Below are 22793 nucleotides of genomic sequence, written 5' to 3'. Positions count from 1 at the left end.
GAAAAATTTGTCTACATTTGTTTTTGTTCTTTTGGATGTTGGCCTTTGAGAGAAGGTTTCTGATAGATATACCAGCAAGCCTCCAAGTTACAGAGAGTCGTGGTGATGATTGTATGGATGCCAGTGGAGCCCAGAGACAGAGAACTGACTATGATTTCATCAGTGATCAGTAATACTATGAAGAGTTAAGGAAGTGGGGAAGTAATTTCTGTCTGTCGACACTTATTTGTATTAATTCATTAACATAGAGAATGTCATTTAACCTTCACAAAGCCTTTGGAGTAGATACTACTATTTTTGCTTTAAAGATACAGAAATTGGGACTTCCCTGCTGGTCCAGTGGTTAAGAATCCTCCTTCCAGTGCAGAGGACACAGGTTCAATCCCTGGTTGGGGAACTAAGATCCCGCATACCACGGGGCAGCTAAGCCTGCACACTCTAGAGCCCACGCGCCACACTAGAGAACCTGCATGCCACAACTACTGACCCATGTGCTCCGGAACCTGTGCACTACAACTAGAGAGAAGCCCGTGTGCCACAAAAAAAGATCCCACATGTGGCAATGAAGATCCCACGTGCCGCAACTAAGACCCAACACAGCCAAATAAATAAATAAATAAATTTTAAAATAAATTTAAAAATAAAGATACAGAAATTGAGGGCCAGAGACATTTAGTAACTTGTTCAAGTTTACATAGCTAGTGACAGAGTTGATATTCAAATCCAGAGCCCATCTGTACTGCATGCTATATATAGATAGTAACATTATCCAAATAAAAGGATGTGTTTATCAGAAGATAGTCTAGCTTGGAAACATGCTAAATGGGAGGTCATAAAGAAAATTGATAGCAGGTTCCATCTAGGACCACCCAGGAGAGGGAATGCTGTGACTCAAGGACTTAGTTTCTTGAAAGTCCCTGTGAAGCAATTTGTGTTCCTGTTGTGAGCTGGTTGAATGGAGCTGTCAAACCCTGATGCAGGTCCACCTGTTGCTTGTTTTTTTTAATTATAATTGTGTTAAAAATATATATATATAACATAAAATTCATCATTTTAACCATTTTAAGGCATTAAGTACATTTACAGTGATGTATAGCCTTCACTGCTGTCCAACTCTAGAATTTTTTCATCATTTCAAACAGAAACTCTGTATACATTAAATCATTCCCCCCACCCTCTTCCCAGCCCCTGGTAACCTCTGTTCTACTTACTTTCTCTATGAATTTCCCTATTCTGGTTATCAAGTATAAGTGAAATCAGACAGTAGTTATACTTTTGTATTTGGCTTATTTCACTTAGCATAATATTTTCAAGATTGATCCATGTTGTAGCATGTATCAGAATTTTATTCCTTTTTATGGCTGAATAGTATTCCATTTTATGTATATGCCACATTTTGTTTATTTATTCATTTATTGGTGGACACTTGAATTTTTTCTACCCTTTCGCTATTGTGAATAATGCTGCTATGAACATTAGTATACAGGTATCTGTTTTAGTCCCTGTTTTCAATTCTTTTGGGTATATACCTAGGAGTAGAGTTACTGGGTCATATGGTAATTCTATTTTTTTTTCCTACTAATTACTGTCATTTTCTCACAAATAACAAACAATGAACAATTGTGCGATTCATGGCTAGTTAGTAGCCGGGAGTTTAGGTCTACTTGAAGCTTCATTGAAAGCACTGGGAAATACAAAATAGCACCACGGGCCAAAAGGAAATTGGATTGTACCACTTGTCCCTAAGATAGACCCTAATAATGTTGAGAGTAAAAGGATTCCATAATGTGAGGCACCACTGAAACACAGGCAAATTCTGGAATGCTTGAAAGGGCAGAAATCTTTGAAGGCAGACAAATCCAGCCTACCAGGGAATATGGGCCTGGAGGATCAAGCCTCACGACTCCACGAGCAATGACGTGCAGACACTCTGCAGTAGAAGTGTTGATGGGTGGTAAAAAGTGTGGTGCCCGGGCATTACAGCAAGAGAATGGTCACCTTCAGAACCTTGAAAAGTACAGTAGTACAGCACAACAGCTGGCATACAGGGGCTGGCATCGAGTGAACAGGCAAGAAGAGTTACCGACTGGAGGAGGGAGAGGAGGTGGGAGATGATAGAGCTGAAGGATCGTCAGCAATAGGAGACGGAGGGCAACCTGCAGTTTCACTCGTGCCTGACGTTGATGGCACAGGTTCTGGTTCCTTGCTGGATTCCATTCTGTCTACCCTCTTGAAAAAAACGATCCAGTGATGTCTGGGTAGTAGCTTGTTTGCAAGGTAATTCTATTTTTAACTTTTTAAAGTTTTCCACAGCAGCTGCACCATTTTTTAGTCCTACTAGCAATTCACAAGGGATCTAATTTCTCCACGTCCTTGCCGACACTTATGATTTTCCTTTTTTTTTTTCTTCATAATAACCATCCCAATCATCCCAATGGGTGTGAAGTGGTATCTTATTGGGACTTTCACTTGTACTTCCCTAATGATTAATGATGTTGAGTATCTTTTCATGTGCTTATTGGCCATCTATATAGATAAATGGAGAAGTATCTCTTCAGGTCCTTTGCCCATTTTTCAGCTGGGTTGTTTGAGGTATTTTTGTTATTGAATTGTAGGAGTTCTTTATAAATTCTAGATATTAGTCCCTTATCAGATAAACGATTTGCCAATATTTTCTCCCATTCTGTAGGTTTTCTTTTCATCCATGTGATAGTGCCCTTTGATGCACAGATTGTTTTTCATTTTGATGAAGTCTGATTTATCTTTTTTCTTTTGTTGCCTGTAATTTAGATGTCACATTCCAGAATCATTGCCAAATCCAGTGTCATGAAGATTCTCCTCTATGTTTTCTTCTAAGAGGTTTATAATTTTAGCTCTTAAGTTTTGGTCTTTGATGCATTTTGAGTTAATTTTTGTATATGGTGTAAGATAAAGGTTCATCTTCATTCTTTGGCATGAGGGTATCCAGTTTTCCTAGCATCATTTGTTGAAGAGTATCCTTTTCCCATTGAATGGTGTTGGCACCTTTGTCAAAAATCATTTGACCATATATATTAGGGTTTATTTCAGAGCTCTCTATTCCGTCGGTCTGTATGCCTGTCCTTATGCCAGTACCACACTGTCTCAATTACTGTAGCTTTGTAGGAGGTTTTGAAACCAGGAAGTGTGAGTCTTCCAACATTGTTCTTCATTTTCAAGATTGTTTAAGCTGTTTGAGATAGCATGTGAATTTTAGGGTGGCTTTTTCTATTTCTACAGAAAAGGGATTTTGATAGGGATTGTCTTGAGTCTGTAGATCACCTTGGGTAGTATTGTCACCTTAACATTAGTCTTCTAATTCATGAACGTAAATGTCTTTCTACTTCTTTCTTTAATTCTTTCAGTGATGTTTGTAGTTTTCAGTGTGCAATACTTTAGTTTTGTGACTGTTAATCTTTCTCACAGTGAGTTAATAGAGTAACGTTCTGGTTTATCCATTCTTATTTCATGACCTGTTAATGCCCTGAAGAATCTGTTCTATTTTTAACAGAATTGGGGTTCTGAACTCGAAAAGCTGAGGGAAGGATCCTGGAAACTGGAAATCTAACTATATTACTGCCCTTGGGAAGCCCTTCTAGGTGTTCAGCCTGCTGGTTTCTTCTGATTAAAACCTAATTTCACTGCAGGTCTCCTTCAATCTACAGTAGTTCACATTTCTAATTTTTTTTTTTTAATCTTTTGCTTCTAGATGTCTCCATCTTGCTAAGGAGGAAATTCCTATTGGGTATAGCTGATGGTACCATGCAAAAATCAGATCCTCGAAAAGGTCAGAACCTGTTCTTATATGTAATAGAAATGGAGAGTTACCTTCTGTCAGGCTGTGTGTGAGTGTATGTGTCACAACAAGCTGTTTGAGTAAATAAAAAAATCTCACCCTTTCTTGCCAACTTAACCCTGCAATTTTCACAAATCCTGCACATCATTTATACAACTCTTTTATAGTTTGCAAAGTACTCTTCATGTAATTATCTCAAATAGTCTTTACTGTAAGCTTTTGAAATAGGGACTGTTGCTATTCCTCTTTTATGGAAACAATGAAGGGTTAAGAGACTTATTCCGAATGTTGTTACTATAAACTGCAAGATTTAGTCCTGAATCTTTTGCTTCTAAATCTTACCCTTCTCACTACATCACAAGTTCATAATCATTATTTAGATTATTTAGTTCATATCATTAGTCAGAATTTAGTAGATATGTAAGTTTGGATGCTCTGTGAACATTGGAAATAATATATGTAAAAGTTAAAATAATATATGAAAAAGTTAAAACCGCTTTATGGGTGTAAAATATAATTAATAAATCAGATCTTGATATTGAATGTTTAAATATAATCTTTGGGATGATACCAGACTCCTTATTGTGTACATACCATTGTCTTATTATGGCAAATGAGGCTCTTCGTTTGCTGGTACTTACCTTTGTATTCTCATCTTCCTTAGTTCCTGTCATTTGTCTCTGTAGCTTACCCTACCACTTTCCTTCTACAGCAGCTGCTGGCTGTTGTCCAAACACATGGGCCATTTCCATGTCTTAAGTACTATATTCCCTTTGCCTCAAATGCCTATTCATCTTTCTTCTGACAATCCTAGCTTAACTTCATGTCCTCTGTGAAGCTTTCCTCCTCTCCCCAAGCAAAGGCAATCATTCCTTTCTCTTTTCTCAGAGCACTTTGTGTAGCAAATCTCTCTTATAGCAAAAATCACATTGTATTATGATAGTGTATTTGAGTTGCTGTCTATCCTACTAATCTGTGAGTTCTTTGTGAGCATAGACTGGGACTTATTTGTCTTCATGTTCTTAACACTCAGTGTTACTCCTAGGCTTAGCTACGTTTTGTTTAATGAATGAAATAACAGCTTTCCTTAAAGGATCTGTACACTAATCTAAGTGGGAGACTGACCACGTAAAAAATACTCAGAAGTTTATAACTATTTGTAAATGAATATAGTACATACTTGAAGTAGAATAGTGGAATGATCACAGCCAGGCGGAGTTATTTAGGGAAGGATTCCTCTAGATCAGGGATCAGTAAACTATGGCCCATAGGCCAAATCCTGCTGGCTGCCTGTTTCTGTAAATAAAGGTTTACTGGAATATAGCCGTGTTCATTTGTTAATGTGTATGGCTACTTTCATGCTACAATGGCAGAGATGAGTAGTTGTAGCAGAAACCCTATGTCCCATAAAACTGAAAATATTTACTATCTGGCTCTTTACAGAAAGTTTTCTACTCCCTGCTCTAGAAGATAGGTTTTGAATAGAGGTATGAAAAGAAGAGGAATGTGAATTGATGAAGCATGAGTGTGCATCATAATGCAACAAAAACAGCCATAGTAGTAGGAATGCCAAGTGGGAAAGTTTGACTGTAATCCAGTTTGTCAGAGAGAACTGTGTTGAAGAGATGAAATGTCAAGAATGCTTTGGATTGAGAAAGAGGAAACATAGAAATCTAATGAAAAGAAGTTGTCAAGTAAACACTCTGGGCCTATAGTAAGAAAGTTTCCTAAGTAGTAGTAGGGCATGATGATGATGCTGATGAAGGAGAAGGAAGCAGCAGTACAAATTAATATTGATTTGAGCATCCACTGTATGCCAGGTACTGTTCTATGTGCTTTATATGTATCCTAGTTAAACTTCTGCAACTGTATAAGCTAATTGCTGCTGTTGTCTTTATTTTGCAGATGAGGAAACTGAGGCACAGGGGATTAAAGTTACTTAGCCAAGGTTATACAACTAGTAAATGAGAGAACCAAATCTGAACTCAAGCAGTCTGTCTGCAGAGTCTTCATAGTAGAGGAGGGAAATCTGGGGATATTTGGTAAAAAACAACCATAAGCTTGGAGTAAGGTAACTAGTCTTAGTAATTAGGAAGTGTGCTCTCCCATCATGATAAAGAGAAAATGAACGGACTATAGAAGAATAATACTGGAAGGCAGAGGGTCCAAGTAGAAGAGTGTACTATTGATTCAGTGGAATGGCAGGGAAAAAGAGGCAGATTCATTACACAGTGAGACACGTTATACTGTTAGTCATTGAGTTTAACTTTGGTGAGGCCAGAAGGCAGTTAACTTTCCTTGCACACATGAAAGCTGTCTTAAAATGCCTGAAGAGCTGGCTTACTCAGTTGAGATAGAGATTAGCAATGGTTTTCAAGGAGCTAGAGGGCATTCACCCTCCCCACAACAAGTATATTACAGTCAATTCAGTGCCCACTCTACACCTGAGTATATTAACAGCCGATGGAGGTGTCAAATCGTAACACCCCATTGCCTCTCATTCTGTGTTGTTCCTGTAGGGGAACTTGTTCCTGTCCAACCCCCATCACTACTGTGATAAAGATTTACCCCCTTGGACCACTTTTCAAAAACGTATGCATGTATGTATTAAAGTAATATATGTGCAGTGTAAAAAAATTACCAACAGAAGTACACCAAAGAGAAAGTTTCCCTCCCATCACCATCTTGCTCTCTAGAGAGAACCTCTATTAAAATTTGGATGTATGTGAAACTACTGTTATGGATGGAAGTGTTCTGGGATTCCCTCATGGTTGCTGAGATAGAAAAAATATTGAGAATCACGTCCCTAAAGCCAAGGTCCACTGCCAAGAATGGAAGGAACTTCCGGGGGAGATGTGGAATCTTCATCACTAGAAGAGTAAGCAAAGACTTGGTAGGGATGTTAGAAAGAAGATTCAAGCATTGGCTAGGGTTAGTGGAGTTAGAGGCAGGGAGAGGAGAAGGCATTGAGCTAAATGACTTTTAATATTCCTTTCAAACCTATACTTCTGTGTTCATACCAACAGACTGATTACCCCAACAGACTGAGTGGAGGACAAAGTGATAAGAGAAAATCCAAAATATAAAATCCAAATTTATAGAACAAGTTACTTTGCAGCAAACATTGAACTTATTTTTTTAAAGATTTCTTTTAACTAACCATTTTGGTGTGTTCAAAATGTACTTAATTTTTTATTAAAAATTCTGTTTACACTTAACCTTTCACTACTATATTTACTGTGTAAAATGAAGGTGGCACACATTGTTCATTATTCCAAAGAAGGAAGATGTTTCATAGTATCTGCCAGGTTAAGCTGTGGTGCATAGGGAGGAAATAATTGAGCTGGGTCCCTAGTGCTACTTCCCCTTCAGACTCATAGTATAAAGGAAATTAAAGGGGACCTTAATGTTCCCTTTAATGAATAGCAAAGTTCAACCCCTTCCTTTTCCAAATGAGGAAAATAAAAACCAAAGACGATATCTTACCAGCTCAGAGTCTCACAATAGCCTAGCTGGACTCTTAAAGATTAGCGATAAAGTATATAAAGTGCCTGCCACAGTGCCAAGTATATGGTAGATGAAGATGCAGAAGGGAAATAAGATCATGGTGATGGTACTGATATTGTTGTTATTTCTTCTGCCCCCCCATCACTCTTCTGTAAGCCTTCAGAGAGAAAGTTGGTAATGTAGATATGTACACTGTCTATGCTGCAAACCTAAAGTTGCACAGTGTTGTAATGATGAAAGCAGGAGCTCCATACCCCCATAAAATTATAGGCTGTCAGATTTGGGCAGGACCTTTAAAGGTTACCTAGTCCAGCCTCCCTCCTCCTTCTCATGATTTAGTATTTCCACCAAGAGATTATCTTACTTCTACTTCTATGCCCTCAATGATGGCAGATTCATACCTTCCCTTCCCAGAGAGTTCATTCCACTGTTGATTACCTCCGACTGCCAGCAAGTTCCTCCTAGTAATGAGCTGAAACCTGTCTACCTATAGGTTCCACCCACTGATCCTAGTTCTCTCCCTTGGGGTAATTGAGCAAGCAAAGCAAATCTCTTCTCTACATGAGAATGCTCCAGATATTTGCAAACAACTTTCCTGTTTCCCCTGAGTCTTCTCTTCTCCTAGTTAAACCTCCTCAGTTTCTTAAACCCTCAGTATCCTTGTTGCTTTCCTTTAAATGAGATTGTATGCCTGTATCTTATTCAGAGTCTAGGACCTCAGTTGGAACATAAAGCTCTACCTTCAAAGTGTTCTAACTGGCAGAGTAGGAGATCCCATACTGTCATCTGCTTCATTCCCAATATTGACTGGAATGACGATGGTGGTGATGATGGTGGCACATTCTTTATTTCATGATATCAGATCCATATATGTCTGCCAGGAGGTATGATGTGACACCGTTGGTACCACTAAACTTCTTCCCTGTTCAAGAAACATGAGCCAGAAGCATTCTAAAAACGTTAGCTTCTTCTGTGTCCTGGATCACACCTCCTGGAAAGGTTAACATTATACATAGTTGAAGTCTAGTAGGATTACCTGTAAGACAAAAGGGAGTTATGGCTTTTCTGCATTTTCATTAGCCATTCATTGCTAGCAGTTTTGCTTGTTAAAGGAATATTGATGTTCTCTGGGGTTCTTCTCTCTGTGTGCAAATGCAGAGATATATAATTGCTATAGAGGGAATGGGGGTAGGGATGATCACTAAGAAGAAATCTGTTCCATCTTCTTTGTTCACATCTGCTACATGCACAAGACAGGATTTATTGCTGTCTTTGAGAAAGGGATTGCCTGGCTTGCTTCCTTTCCCCCTTCTTCTGGCAGATCATCCCAGAGGAATATCACCATCTCAACACCGTTATCTCCGAATGGAGTAAAAGTAAATGAAGAAGAGCTGGAGGCAGAGAATCAGCTGAGAGGCACTAGGAATACTTTCTCATAAGAGGGCATGGCTAATCAGTGGCACAACCCAGACCAGTCCCTTTTCTGTCTCCTGCCTCCCCTGTAGCTTGTCCTCCGTGACCACAGTGGGACAGGTGTTCTGCTTCCAGCTTTTCTGTTTTGATCTCTGCTTCTCAGCATAGGATTATGGTTTATTAAAACCACAGTTGCTCTCTACCACTGATGCAGTTCTGTCTTGTCTTAGTGCATTTTCAGAAGTACGTTTGATTTTTCTGTTTTCCAGTTTTCATTTCTGAGGGAAACATTCCTCCTTCCCTGTTCCCTTCTTCCCTTCCTGCCTATCCCCACTGTCTCATTAGTATGTGCATGTAAGCCTGCATTAGTTCTTTTACATTTTCCAAGCTCTGTGAATATTTGAAACATGGCACCTATGGACGTCCTCCACTTAATCTAGTTTCACCTCGTTAAATCCCAGATATGCCTCATATTATTCAGCATCCAGATCAAGCTCATAAGCATCAGTGCTTCAGTTTTGCTGTAGGAAAATGGGTAGACTGTCCAAGCTGGACTATTTTATGTTAGAAGCATTTGTTAAGATTTATCTTTGTTAGTTTTTTTTGCTTTTGTTTTGTTTTGCTTTTGAGGAGAAGGCAGTGTAGTTAAGAACATAGTTCAGGTTCAAATCCTGGCCTTTCTACTGACTGTAACCTTTCAGAAAGTTATTCAACCTCTCTGAATATTATTTCCTCATTAGTAAAAAGGGGCAATGATACCATACTAAGTGGTATCATACTAGTGAGGATTCAACAAGATGGTGTTATTGAAATACTTAGCACGATATCTGGTACGTAGTAAACACTTAAAAATAATAGCTATATAATGTTAATAATTAGTATTATTACTGTTGTTAATATACAATGATAATTTACAACTAAGTTTTTTCTTAATATAATATATGAAGAATTTTTTTGACTTTTCCTTGCTTCGGGGGATGCTCTGTTGTGCTTGTTTTATCACATTTTGAAAGGATGCTTCCATGGCCTTGTAGATTTTTCTACTACATGTTATCTTTCCGTCAAGTGTTTCCAGAAATACCGGAGTCTTTATGTTCTGTAGATTTGCACTACCCAATACAGTAGCCACTGGCCCCATGTGTCTATTTAAGTTTAGGGAGCACTAAGTACAATTAAAAATGCAACTCTTTAGTCACACTAGCCATATTTCAAGTGCTGAATAGCCCCATGTGGCTAGTGGCTACCAATTGGATGACACAGATATAGAACACTTCCATCATCACAGAAAGTTCTATTGGACAGCATTACTTTAGATATTACTAGAATATGCTTTTGTACTCTTTTCTTAGAAATCAAAGAGGGTATATTTTCTAGAATTCCAGAGATTACTCTCTTAAATGTTTCAGTGCTCCAGACACATCCATTTTAAGGATTCAGGTTACTCTTCTTACTCTAGCCCCTTAGTGTCATTAACTGTCTTTTGGAATAAATACAGGCACTTTTACTTCTCCTGAGAAGAATGCATTACCAAAGTTTTTAAAGGTCCCAGTCTGCAGAAGAGGAGGCCAAAGGGAGAAAGGACAGAGCAGAAGTAATTCTAGCGAATTACTAGAGAATCCATATGTGAATATGAGAATCCATAGGGGCTAACTAGTAACAGGAGGTTCTAATGTCCTATGTCCTTTTTGTAAGTACATACATTGTATAAGTCAGGATCTGAGCTTTCCCTCTGAGAAAGGTAGTAAACAGCAAGTTTTCCTTTAATGATCCCTGTTATCTTTATTATGCAATTTTAAAGCCATTTTTTCATTTGCTCTTCACAGCAACCTAGTGAAGCAAGTAGCATTGGGATGAGCATCCCTACTTTACTGATTTAGAAAACACAGGTTCAATGCAATTAACAACTTGCCTAAAATCGTCAAGGGAAAATAGTCTTGCAATTCAAAACAGGATAAAATTTTAACTTCCAGTTTGGTTTTCTTTTGTTGTTTTTATTTTGTTATGCTCTATTTTACCACCAATCAGACTGTAGTAAAAGGAAGAGTGAGGATTCTTTAGGACAACTTGAAAACTGAATAGTGTTATATGAGGTACTCTTAAAGAACTGCTATAGCTTCATTTGTCCTATGACCATGTGTATTAGTCTGTTTGGACTGCCATAACAAAATACCACAAGTGGGGTGGTTTAAACAACAGAAACTTATTTGCTCACAGCTCCTGAGGCTAGAAGTCCAAGATCAATATGCCAGCGGGGTTGGTTTCTGGTGAGACTTCCCTCCTCGGCTTATAGACAGAGCACCTTCTGGCTTTCTGGCTATGTCCTCACCTGACCATTTTCTCTGTATGTGTTGGTGGCAGGGGTGGTTGAGAGACAGAGACAGAGACCAGTCAATCTCTTGTACGCTTCCTTTTCATTAGCACACCAGTTCTATCAGATTAGGGCCCCACCCTTATGACCTCATTTTACCTTAGTTACCTCCTTAAAAGTCCTGTCTCCAAATACAGTCACACTGGGGGATTAGGACTTCAATATACAAATTTGCAGGGGTGGTATGTAATTCAGTTTATAACGCCGTGTTAATGTATTTTTAGTATCTTTTGATTTTTTGGCCTAACCTGGTTAGTTGGAAATTTGGTATTCGCATGGGACCAAATGTGGCAAATATCTGTATTTTTTATTTCTTTTTTTTTTTTTTACATCTTTATTGGAGTATAATTGCTTTACAATGGTGTGTTAATTTCTGCTTTATAGCAAAGTGAATCAGTTATACATATACATATGTTCCCATATCTCTTCCCTCTTGCGTCTCCCTCCCTCCCACCCTCCCTATCCCACCCCTCCAGGCGGTCACAAAGCACCAAGCAGATCTCCCTGTGCTATGCGGCTGCTTCCCACTAGCTATCTACCTTACGTTTGGTAGTGTATATATGTCCATGCCTCTCTTGCGCTTTGTCACATCTTACCCTTCCCCCTCCCCATATCCTCAAGTCCATTCTCAAATATCTATATTTTTTATTTCTGTGAATATTGAGGCTTAGTTCAATTTAACCTGTGGTACTTAGCATAAAGTACTATCCAACCCTGAGATATTCTAATAAGCAAAAACATTATATCTAAATGTCCTACTTTTCTTATAATGTAGTCCAATTTGTTAGTACCAGTAAAGTCTCAGTCCTTTACAGGGTAATAAGTGTCCCCCTTCCTCCCACCCCCATTTTACAGATGGAGAAATTAACATACAGAGAAACTGACTTGTCAGAGGTCAGAGCAAGGTATTGGTGGATCCAGGGGTAAATCCCAACCTCTTAACTCCCTGACCAGTTTTTAGTCCATTGACTATGCAACCTAGCGGTAAGTATATTTTTACCCCATCCTGGAGGTAAGAGGGGTTAAGAGACTTGGCAAGGAGTGAATTTAAGGAATTCCTCACTACTAATTATGTCACTCGTTATCTTTTTCTTTTAACCATGATGTCTTTTTTGTCATTAGCATCAGTTTTCAAGGTTGTGAGAGGAGGTTGGAAGTTTTGCTTTTTAAATACCTAAAAATATTTCTATAACAGTTCAGCCAGACTAGAGATTATTATTAAGAAAGGAAAGAAAGGAAAACTTATTATTTAATGAATTTGTTCTCTGTGTTAGGCACTGTGCTAGACATTTTGTATTATATTTCTTAAATGTCATTAAAACTTGTCATTTCTGGAAGGTATGCATTCTTGCCTTTTTTTATAGTCACTTTTTTTTTTTTTTTTTTTGCGGTACGCGGGCCTCTCACTGTTGTGGCCTCTCCCGTTGCGGAGCACAGGCCCCGGACGCGCAGGCTCAGTGGCCGTGGCTCACGGGCCCAGCCGCTCCATGGCATGTGGGATCTTCCCGGACCGGGGCACGAACCTGTGTCCCCTGCATCGGCAGGCAGACTCTCAACCACTGCGCCACCAGGGAAGCCCTATAGTCACTTTTTTACTAGTATTAGTTGAATTTAGTAGAAAACTACCTTACAAACGTCAGGGTTTAGATTCTAAATAAAATTTTAGTATTGTAGAAACTAAGAACCTTATCAGAAATCTTTAAAGATAAGATCTCTTTATGTTTAAGCACAGTTTTCTAGTTTGTTGTGTCTTAACCCTTACTTGGTTTTTACTTAGGTGGGATGACTTATTTTGTCTGAGATTAAATCAAGCTTGCTTTTCCACTTGACACAAAATCATATTTTCTGTAAAGCCTTTTCTTCTACCTCTACATCTGAAATAGTTAGAATTCTTTTAATTACTAAGCAGGTTGAACAACCAAGCCATGTGGAAAACAACGGTTTAATGAGCCTCCAGAACCAAGATCCCATGAGCCATTAGTGTAGTCTCTCCTCCATCCCTCACCTCTGCTTCTTGCCCATTGGCTTCTTGCTTGTAGATCTGCTTTCTCAGATATAGTAAAAATTATAGCCACTGACATTGACCACATTTCACTTTTCTTATCATACACTTGGCATGCCTTCAGCTGCAGCCACATTGAACTACAGTTGGACAACATGGCACTGTCCAATAGTAATACAATGTAAGTCACATATGTAATTTAGATTTTTCTAATAGCCACATTGCAAAAGGTGAAAAAATAAGGGGGGATTTAATTTTAGTAATATATTTTATTTAATCTACTATATCTAAAATACTATTTTGACATGTAACCAATATAAAAATACATAATGAGCTATTTTGTATTCCCTTTTTAATACTCAGTCTTCAGAATCTGGTATATGTTTTACAGTTATGGTAAATGTCAATTCAGACACTAAAGTTTTATCAGAAATACTTGATCTGTATTTAGATTTCAAAAAAATCTATCGTTGAAAAACTAGATTCTCATACCCAGTTTTGTTCCAAACACTTAAAAAATTTTCCCAATAACTGCACCAAATGTCAATTTTTGAATTTAAGTTAATAAAAATTAAAGCAAAATTAAATTTACTTCCTTAATGACACTAGCCACATTTCAAGTGCTCAGCAGCTGCATATGGCGAGTGGCTACCATGTTGGACAGAGCAGGTCTGACATAGTGTTTCACGGCATCATTTCTTTGCTTACCTAAAATAATTATGAAAAATTTTAAACACAAATTCAGTTATGATACCCTAATATCTTTTGTCTCTGTCAGCAATTTTTAAGCCTGATCAAGTTTATAATCTTTATTCATGATTTAGAGAAGAACAAACATTAACAGTTTACTAGAAAGACTGGCGACATCAAACCAGGAGAAAATGCAAACACTTGGAGCGGGACACTGGCCAGTGTGACTAGAGTGTAGTGGAAAAGGGAAAAGTCATAACAGACAAGATCACAGAAATGGCAGTAGCCAGATCCTGCCTAGCTTTGTAAGGTACCCTTCACTCAGTGGGAAGTTATTTGAGGTCCTTAAGCAGATAAATGACATTATCTGTCGTGTGTTTTAAAATGCTCACTCTGACTTTTCTGTGGAGAATAGGTTGGAATAGGGCAAGAATAGAAGCAGGAATACAAGTTAGCAGGCTGTTGTAACAGTCCAGATAAGAGATAATAGTGACTTAAACTAGAGTGTGAGTGGTGAAATTAAGAGCAGTGGATGGATTTGGGATATGGCCCGACAGAAACTACTGATGGATTGAATTTGAGTGTAGAGGAAATAGAGACATCAAGGATAATTTCAAGGATTTTTAGCTTGAGGAGCTAGGTGATGGAGATGCCATCTCCTGGTTTGGGGAAGACAAAAAGGAGAACAGCTTGGCAAGAGATAGGGTTCTGTTTCAGCCATGTTAAATTTGAAATATCTGATTGATAACCATGTAGAGGTGGCCTAAAGGTAGTTGTACATATATGTTAAGCGTAGAATTCCAAGAAGAGGCCAGTGCTGGAAATATGAATTTGGAAGAAATCACAGTGGAGTGGTGAGCAGTAAAACCCTATTTGAATGAAGACATAATGTGAGTAAGCGAGGAGGCAATAACTTATTGCCTTTAAGACGACTCTTAATTTCCCATGAAGGAGAGCAGAGAAATTGAAAGATATAGCAGGAAGCATATAAGTGGAATTAAGAGAAGGTTGGGCGAGAGCATGTTTGTTTGGGGTTTTTGTGTGTTTGTTTTGATAGGAGATGATGGAGCAGTAAGAATACTGATGCAAACGCTCTGTTAGAAGTGAAATACTTGCAAAGTCCTTAAGAGGATGAGAGGAAATGGGATCTGGAGAAAAATTGTAGGGTGGACTGTTGATTAAAAACAGAGACGCTTCATCCACAGCAGCAGAAGAAAAATCAGAAAGAATGATGAATAAGTAGATTCATTCCTTCACCAGATATTAACTGAGCACCTGCTTCTATACTATGCTTGGGGATATACCACTAAACAAGATCAAGTCTGAATCTTCCTGAAATGAATGGCATATAGAAGGTTCATATTATTTTTGTTTTCTCAGTGAACGCTGAATTAACGTCATCCCCTAAGAGTGAAGGTGAAGGAGGGAATATTTGTAGCATGAGGAGAGAGAAAAATATATGAATTTATTTTTTTGGAAAGGAGAAAAGCAAACATAGTAGGGAAATGTGGCTTGATTTCTGGACAGTGTTAAGTAAGTAGCATTTGAGAATTGTAGCCATGAGTTTAAGGTGAGACCAGTAAGCTTGCACTTGTTTTTCTTTAGCACTCGTGAGCTATTGGACTAGGCATGATATAGGTGGATAAGTGGTTTTAACCAGAGATAGGGTTGAGGCTTTACTAGGCAAGTTTCACAAAAAAAAAAAGAGGTGGGAAGGAGTTAAGAGTATTTGCCATGGAGTGATTTTAGTGAGGAACCATGGAAACTGAGCTGGGTAAGAAGAGAAGTGAAAACATGATGGGTAAATAATGGTGAGAAAGTGGTGGGGTCAGTAGGTGAATCTAAATTTTCAAACAAGGAAAAGGTATAGAAGTAATATATACTCTGTATAGAAAATTTGAAAATATTTGAGGTTAGAAAGGGGAGAAAAACAGTACCACCATCCAAAGATAACCATTTGTTTATATTTGCTGTGTTTACTTCTGTTTTTTTTTCCTGGCGATAACTTTTTAGGGTTGTGTTAAGTTTGCTAGACCTTCCATAACAAAGGCTACAGATTGGGTCATTTAAACAACAGAAATTTATTTTCTTAAAGTTCTGGAGGCTACACGTCCAAGATCAAGGTTCAGCAGGGTTGGTTTTTTCTCCTTGGCTTGGAAATGTCTGTCTTCTCCCTATGTCTTCACATAGTCTTTTCTCTATCATTGTCTCTGTCCAAATTCCTCTTCTTATGAGGACACCAGTCATATTGGATTAGGGCCCACCCTAAATTTAGATCTCATTTTAACTTAATTACTTCTTTATAGACCCTACCTCCAAATACAGTCACGTTCTGAGGTACTGAGGAATGAGAACTTCAATATGAATTTTGGGGGGGACACAATTCAGTCCGTAACATAGGCGTTGTTTGGTTTCAGTTTTTTACATAATTGTGATTATTCCTTGAATATAATTTTTGATCCCATATTTTACCAGATAATGTTATAACTTAAACATTTTCCCATTTTATTGTTTAGGCTTTGTAAAAATGTAACAGCTGCAAAATACTTTGTCAAGTGACAAATGTATTGCAATATCCTAATCAGTCTTCTGTTTTGAACATTTAGGTGCCCCCTCCACCCCAATTTTTTTGTTATTATAAACAATATTAAAGCTTTTTAAATAAAACCTCTTTTTGTATTTTGGATTATTTCCTTAGACTAGAATCTCAGAAGTTGATTATTTTATCAAAAACTATTGCAACATACTGCTGAATTGGAGAAGTATTGAATCTTGTACTTTCTTTCTACATGACTGTTTTCTCTCTTCCTGCAGTAATAGACTGGAATGATGTTAGAAAACATAAATATGGTCACCTATCAGAGTCAGCATCCCAATATCAAGGTAAGAATAAATCTATTTAGCATGGAAAAATTTAATTTGACATCTCTTACCATAAAACCTTTGTTTTTAGAGGTCTGAGTGTACCAAGAACTCACTGGTTAAAGCAAATATAGTTTGTAGAGGTACCTGTCAAACGCAATATGCTTTGTGTTGAGCGTGAAATCAGGAAATTTAGATTCTGAGTCCAGGCAATCTCAAATTAGCTTCATAGCTTTAAGAACAGTTGTTTATCCTCTCTGGATTTCCATCGTTTTTAAGAGTAAGGCAGAATTGGGTGGTGTACTTCCATAACTACTAGTAATGAACTGAGTATCTTTTAAAATGAGAGAATTGAACTACACAAACTCTCAAGCCCTATTTTACCCCAGAACTTCACTGTTCTGTCATTTTGGTGTGTTTGTCATGATGACTTATGCTGTAACATTTTTTTCTTTAATAGAAGCTACTGACATCCTGGAGCTAGGTAAGATATTTTTTTGTGTGTTTCTGTTAAATATGGGGAATTACTAAGCCAGGGATTAGATTGTAACTAGGTAAAGAATTCCATGTGTCTCTGTCTCATGAACTAGTGAATCCTGTGCTCTTGTCTGCCTAATGAGCCCACATAATTCATCTTTGCTGTCATGACAAACCCTCCTTATCAGGAGGCCACAGGCCACGCTAACAAAAAGGGAGAGAGGTGGTTAATTACATGAGTACAAGAAGGAATGGGAACTGAACCAAACTGGAAGTTACTTCTTAATTCACTAAATCCAGAGCTAAAACAAACCCCCATTGTCCATAAATCAGAATTTGTTGGGATTTTCCCAAAAGAAATTATTCATGAGATATATTGAACTGAAATTAAACCTAAAGATTTTCTAAATTTTTTAACTACATAAAAACTGAAATATTAAAATATCAAACAACAGGAGTCAGACTGATACTGCATTTGGTTTTCATCCCTGAATAGTGTACTTCCGCACTAGGATTTTAGAAATGAAACTAATGTTAATATTTCTCAATCAGCTTTCAGGGTTCCTATATAAATGTCAGTCTTAACTTCTTAGAGTCCTTTAAAATTCTGCATGTTCCTTAAATATTAATATCCTGATACCTTCATTAACTTTTGTTGAAGTATTGTTATATACTTTGTTATTGCAACTTCCTGTGTTCAGCCCTATTATTATCATTTTCTGTTTGCTCCCTCTTTCCTTTTCTTCCAGTAACATATTACTTTCATTGCCCACTGACAAAGAAGGTAACGTAAAGTAGTAGAACACTAGACAAGGAAAGCCAACTTTGCCACTTAGTAACTTTGTGACGCTAATCCTTGGTTTTCTGATTTGTAAATGGGGATAATAATCCCATTCTACCTACTTCACAGGGTTGTTAAGAAGATTACATGAGCTAATGGATGTGAAAACATCTTAAAAACTCTCAAATACTTTTCAACTTTGGAGGATTATTATTTTCATTTGTTCAGCGACTATCCTCAGACTTTAAGTCAAATCTTGTGACATTCTTTGAAGTGAAGCATTCTATGAATATGAGCTGAAGAAATGAATGAAATGAAATAATGCAGGTAAAGGGCCTGACACTTGATAAACAATAAATGATAGTCACTTTTTATAATTCCTTAAAACTTTCCTCAAGCTTTCTAAGGTACTGGTGTGTGGTAAAAAGCATGGACATAAGAATCAGACAGGCCTTGGTTCAAATTCCTTTTCCCCACTTACCAGTTTTGTGACTTCAGGAAAGATGCTTAATCTTTCTGAGCCTAAATAAAACCCATCTTACTTAAAACTACTTTTCAGGTTATACTTAACAGGGGAAATATTGAACATAGTATGGCATGGTGCAGGCAAACAGAAGGCACTCAGTGATAGCTGCTGCTGTTTTGGGGTTTGTTGCTAATGTGAACGATAATAACAATTCTAGTTCAGTGACATTTAAGGTATGTTGTGAACAACATATTCTGTTGACAGGGAATTGTGAAAAGTGGATACTCAATTCAACATGAAGTACATAAAGTGATACTAAAATTTGAAAGTATGTTTTTCCTTGTGAGAGTAGAGGTAGCACAGCCAGGCATAGCCTCTGGTAAATTAATCTTGCATATTTCATTTTGTCCATCAAGCATAGAGAGTAGTCCCAAATACCAAACTGAAAGAAAATTCAGTAGATTTTTAGAATCTCAGAGTTTGGAAGAGGCCTTAAAATAATCCAACTTGACTCAACATTTCAAAATCCAGCATTTTGTGTTTCTTGTAAAATGTCTTGTCTTAAACTCCCCAAGCAACTCACTTCATATTTAGACAGATATTTATTGGGCCAAAATCTGTTTCTTTGTCAATTCTATTAGTCCTTCCTATAACTTTTAGAGCCTTACGGTATAGGTTTAGCTGGTTTTTCACTCACTGGCCTCTAGTTATTTGAAAGCAGCTCTAAGGACTGCTTTCTCACTGCCACTCTGTTACTTTTCCTAGTTCAAGCAACCATCACCTCATACCTAGATTATTAGAAAATCTTCCTAACTAGTCTTCTGCCTGCAGCCTTACCCTCCTCGAATCCGTTCTTCACACTGCAGACAGAGTGACTCCTCCCACAAACCCTTTTGTGCTTCCTCTTCTCAGTAGTGTAGTATGTGAGACTCTCCGAAACCTGAACACTGCTCTTATCGACAACCTCTTTTCTAAACTGTCTTTATCTACCCAGTAGCCATACCAAAAGATTCAGGTTTAGAACTGCTTTTTCTCACTTCGGGGCCTCCATACATGCTTTTCTCTCTGTCTGAAACAACAACAAAAGAATTCCCTCTCTCTTTGGCTGACTCCCCGCATATCCTTTTACACTTTAACCAGAAGCTTAGCGGTTACTTCCTGTGGGAATCCTTCCACAAACCCTCCTATAGCACACTCCATCTCCAAGGGTAGCACTTACCCCAGTTTATTACAGTCGGCTGTTTAATCTCTATCCCTCAATAGATTGAAGCTCTGTGAGGGCAAGAACAGTATTTTGATCATGGTTGTATCTCCAGCACAGTGCTTTGATACACAATATAAATATTTGTTGGATGGATGGATGAGACTTTGCTTTCTTATTCTCGCTAAATGTTCATTATTCCTTCAGCTGGTCCTCATGTGACATGGTTTTGTGTCTCTTCATCACTTAGGTCACCATTTAGGCTTTGCTTTGTTCTATCCCTCTCGAAGTATAGCTCCCAGAACATTTAATTTCCCAGGTGTGATGTGATGTTACTCGTCCAGAAAAGAGTAGGACTATTACTGGTTTGCTTCTTTTCATTCACTCACTTTTCAAACTTTTATGGCGCCTCTATTAAGTTTCAGGCACTGGGTTAAACAGTGAAGATTTTTTAAAGTTCATAAAAGATATCCTCAATCCATAAAGACCTTACATAAATAATTATGATAATATGATGTAGAGAGTATGGAAATAAAAGTGTGAATAGGATGTTATAAGAGATTGGGAATGGTGGGATTTGTTTTGGGAAGACAGGTAAAGTAAAAATTCTTTTTTTGGCTTGGTGTTTTATCTTTAGATGATCCATTAAAAAACGTCAGGCTATTGAACTAAAAGGCCTATGGACCGTGTTTTAAGGATGAACTACTGTATATCTTATAAACTTAGCTTTGGACATTTTAGGATAACTGGGTTTTGTTACTGCTGGTTATGCCAAAACTAAGTAATCATTTGAAAGTGCCAAGAAAACCTAGGGTTGAGGGTTATGAAAAGGACTTGCTCTATTTAAATTGATTATAAAATTATATGAAACAAAGTGCTCCTGGTGCTGGAAGAGAGTAACTGATGAGAGGAACAGAATACAGAGTCTAGAAATAGATCCAAGTGTATATAAGAAATTAATGTATAATCAAGGTGACATTTCAAATCCGTGGGGAGAAGATGATTTGTTCAATAAGTGAATTTGAAGCACATTTATTGAACAAAAGTGAAAAGGAAAGCTGTATCTTTGCCTCATTTGTCTCACAAAATAAATTCCAAATAGATCAAACATTTAAATGTAAAAAAATGAAACTTTAGAAATCCTAGAAGAAAACATGGGTTACTATTTTTATAATACTGAAGTGAGGAAAGCATGATATGAAATCAAGAAGTCATAAAATAAAAGACTGAGAAATTTAAGGGCAAATCCTATCAGACTGAGACAAGTGTCTTCAACATATATGACAAAGGACTAATATATCTTCAATCTACAAAGAACTCTTAGAATCTGTGAGAAAACAAAAGAATACCTCAGTGAAAAATGGCAAAAACAATATAAACTAATAAGGCTAAAAAGATCTTCAACTGTATTAGTAGTCAAAGAATTGCAAATATAAGTGTAACAGTGTTTTGTTTTTGCACTGATAAGATTATCAAAATTATAGAAATTGTTAAAACAGTTTTAGCAAGGATATAAGAAACATACTCTGATGCACTCTTGGTAGGAATTCTGTTGTATCAAAACATAAAATATGCATACTCTTTGACCATTAATCCCACTCTTAGGAATTTGCCCTAAGGACATAATCTTAAAGATGTTAACGATATGTACACAAAGGTGCACATCAAAAATTAGAAAACAGTGGGGCTTCCCTGGTGGCGCAGTGGTTGAGAGTCCGCCTGCCGATGCAGGGGACACGGGTTCGTGCCCCGGTCCGGGAAGATCCCACATGCCTTGGAGCGGCTGGGCCCGTGAGCCATGGCCGCTGAGCCTGTGAGTCCGGAGCCTGTGCTCCGCAACGTACGGCAAAAAAAAAAAAAAAAAAAATTAGAAAACACTTAAATGACCATCAATAGTATTTAACAAATACTTTTGTTATGTAAATTATAGTGCACATAAACAATGGACCACTTTTCAGGCAGTAATCTTGGAGTCCAATTTCTGATCTAAAGACTATGATTGTCTTTACTGCTCTTAAGAATTTGGGTTCCACACTTTAGGTGGAACAAAGTAGAGTTCTTGTAGAGGAATGTGGACAGAACAATAGCCAGCATGAATGGAGGTGCCTGACATAACCATGTTAAATTAGGAGCAGTTGAGGGATTTGGGACATATTTAGGGGATTAGATATATTATGTCTAGGACCAGTGGGTAAAGGTTAGAAGATGGCAGACTTTGGCTGATTCTGACGGTTAAAAATCTATCCATTTGTGCTATTGAACCATAGCCAAATAATGAGTTTCTCATCATTGGAATTATTTAAGCAGAGGCTAGAGGGACCATTCACATCTCAGCTTTTATATCACCTCATCAAGATGCCTTTCTTGACCATCCTGCTTAAAACAGCACACACACTCTCTTTTTCCCTCTTACCTTGCTTTATTTTTTCTTTATTTGAAAAGGGCCAGAAACTGTACAGTTATTATCTGGTGTCCCTGTTACCTTCTGGACCAATTGAATTGTATTTATTTATTTATTTATTGTCTCTCTTCCCCTTTACAATGTAAGCTCCATGTGGGCAGAGATTTTGGCTGTTTTGTTCTTCACTGTATCACCTGTGCCTAGAACTGGGCTTGGCATATAGTAGTAGTTGCACAATAAATATGTGTTGAATGAGTGAATATTAGAGAAAGGGATTAATGCGTTCAGCTGGTGGATCTCTTGTGCTTTACATTTTAGGGGACTTCTAATTTTTTAAGGTACTTCTATGCAGCTTGTAAGTCTCCTCAGGCAGGGATCTTATTTCCTAATAATAAATGTAACTATCATGTGGTATGTTTGTTATAGTTTATAAAACACTTTCATAAGCATTATTCAGCCATACAAATGAGATGACTGGCTTTCTCTCATCTGTAAGGTGTCAGCTCAGATGTTTCCTGTGTAGAGCATCTGTCCATAACTTCACCACCTAAGATGGTTCCCAGTCTCTATCTGTCACATCACATTATTTTATTTCCTTCAAGTACTTATCACTTATTACCTTATTTAGTTGTTTGTGTATTAATTGTGCCTCATCATGCACCAGAATGTAAATTCCATGAGGGTAGGGACCTCCTGCCTTATCCTAGCACTTAGAAAAAGTGTCTGGCACATAGAGGATACTCAAACATCAGTTGAATGAATAATTGAAATCACTCTGTAAATTATAAAATATCAGTTAATAATGTTAATC

The 22793-nt window shown here is 37.5% G+C and overlaps 1 protein-coding gene across 17 annotated transcripts in view; it reads left to right on the top strand.

Annotated features, from left to right (window-relative positions):
- Positions 1 to 22793, top strand: part of SCMH1 (Scm polycomb group protein homolog 1) — a 196408-nt gene that overhangs the window by 40232 nt on the left and 133383 nt on the right. For 6 of the 17 annotated variants that reach the window (XM_067725707.1, XM_067725717.1, XM_067725718.1 and 3 more), the window contains exons 2-4: positions 3728 to 3805; positions 16609 to 16677; positions 17117 to 17140. In XM_067725707.1, coding sequence (XP_067581808.1) covers positions 3781 to 3805; positions 16609 to 16677; positions 17117 to 17140 — 118 coding nt within the window. In that variant the 5' untranslated portion in view covers positions 3728 to 3780. Of the gene's footprint in view, positions 1 to 3727; positions 3806 to 11957; positions 12087 to 16608; positions 16678 to 17116; positions 17141 to 18043; positions 18242 to 22793 lie in introns of those variants that run through there. The other 11 variants (XM_067725711.1, XM_067725714.1, XM_067725704.1 and 8 more) reach the window with 8 other exon arrangements.

Source organism: Pseudorca crassidens, chromosome 2 (assembly GCF_039906515.1).
Source record: "Pseudorca crassidens isolate mPseCra1 chromosome 2, mPseCra1.hap1, whole genome shotgun sequence".
Taxonomy (NCBI): Eukaryota; Metazoa; Chordata; class Mammalia; order Artiodactyla; family Delphinidae; genus Pseudorca; species Pseudorca crassidens.
Note: the sequence above shows the minus strand (reverse complement) of the source record. Positions and strands in the feature narration are given on the sequence as shown.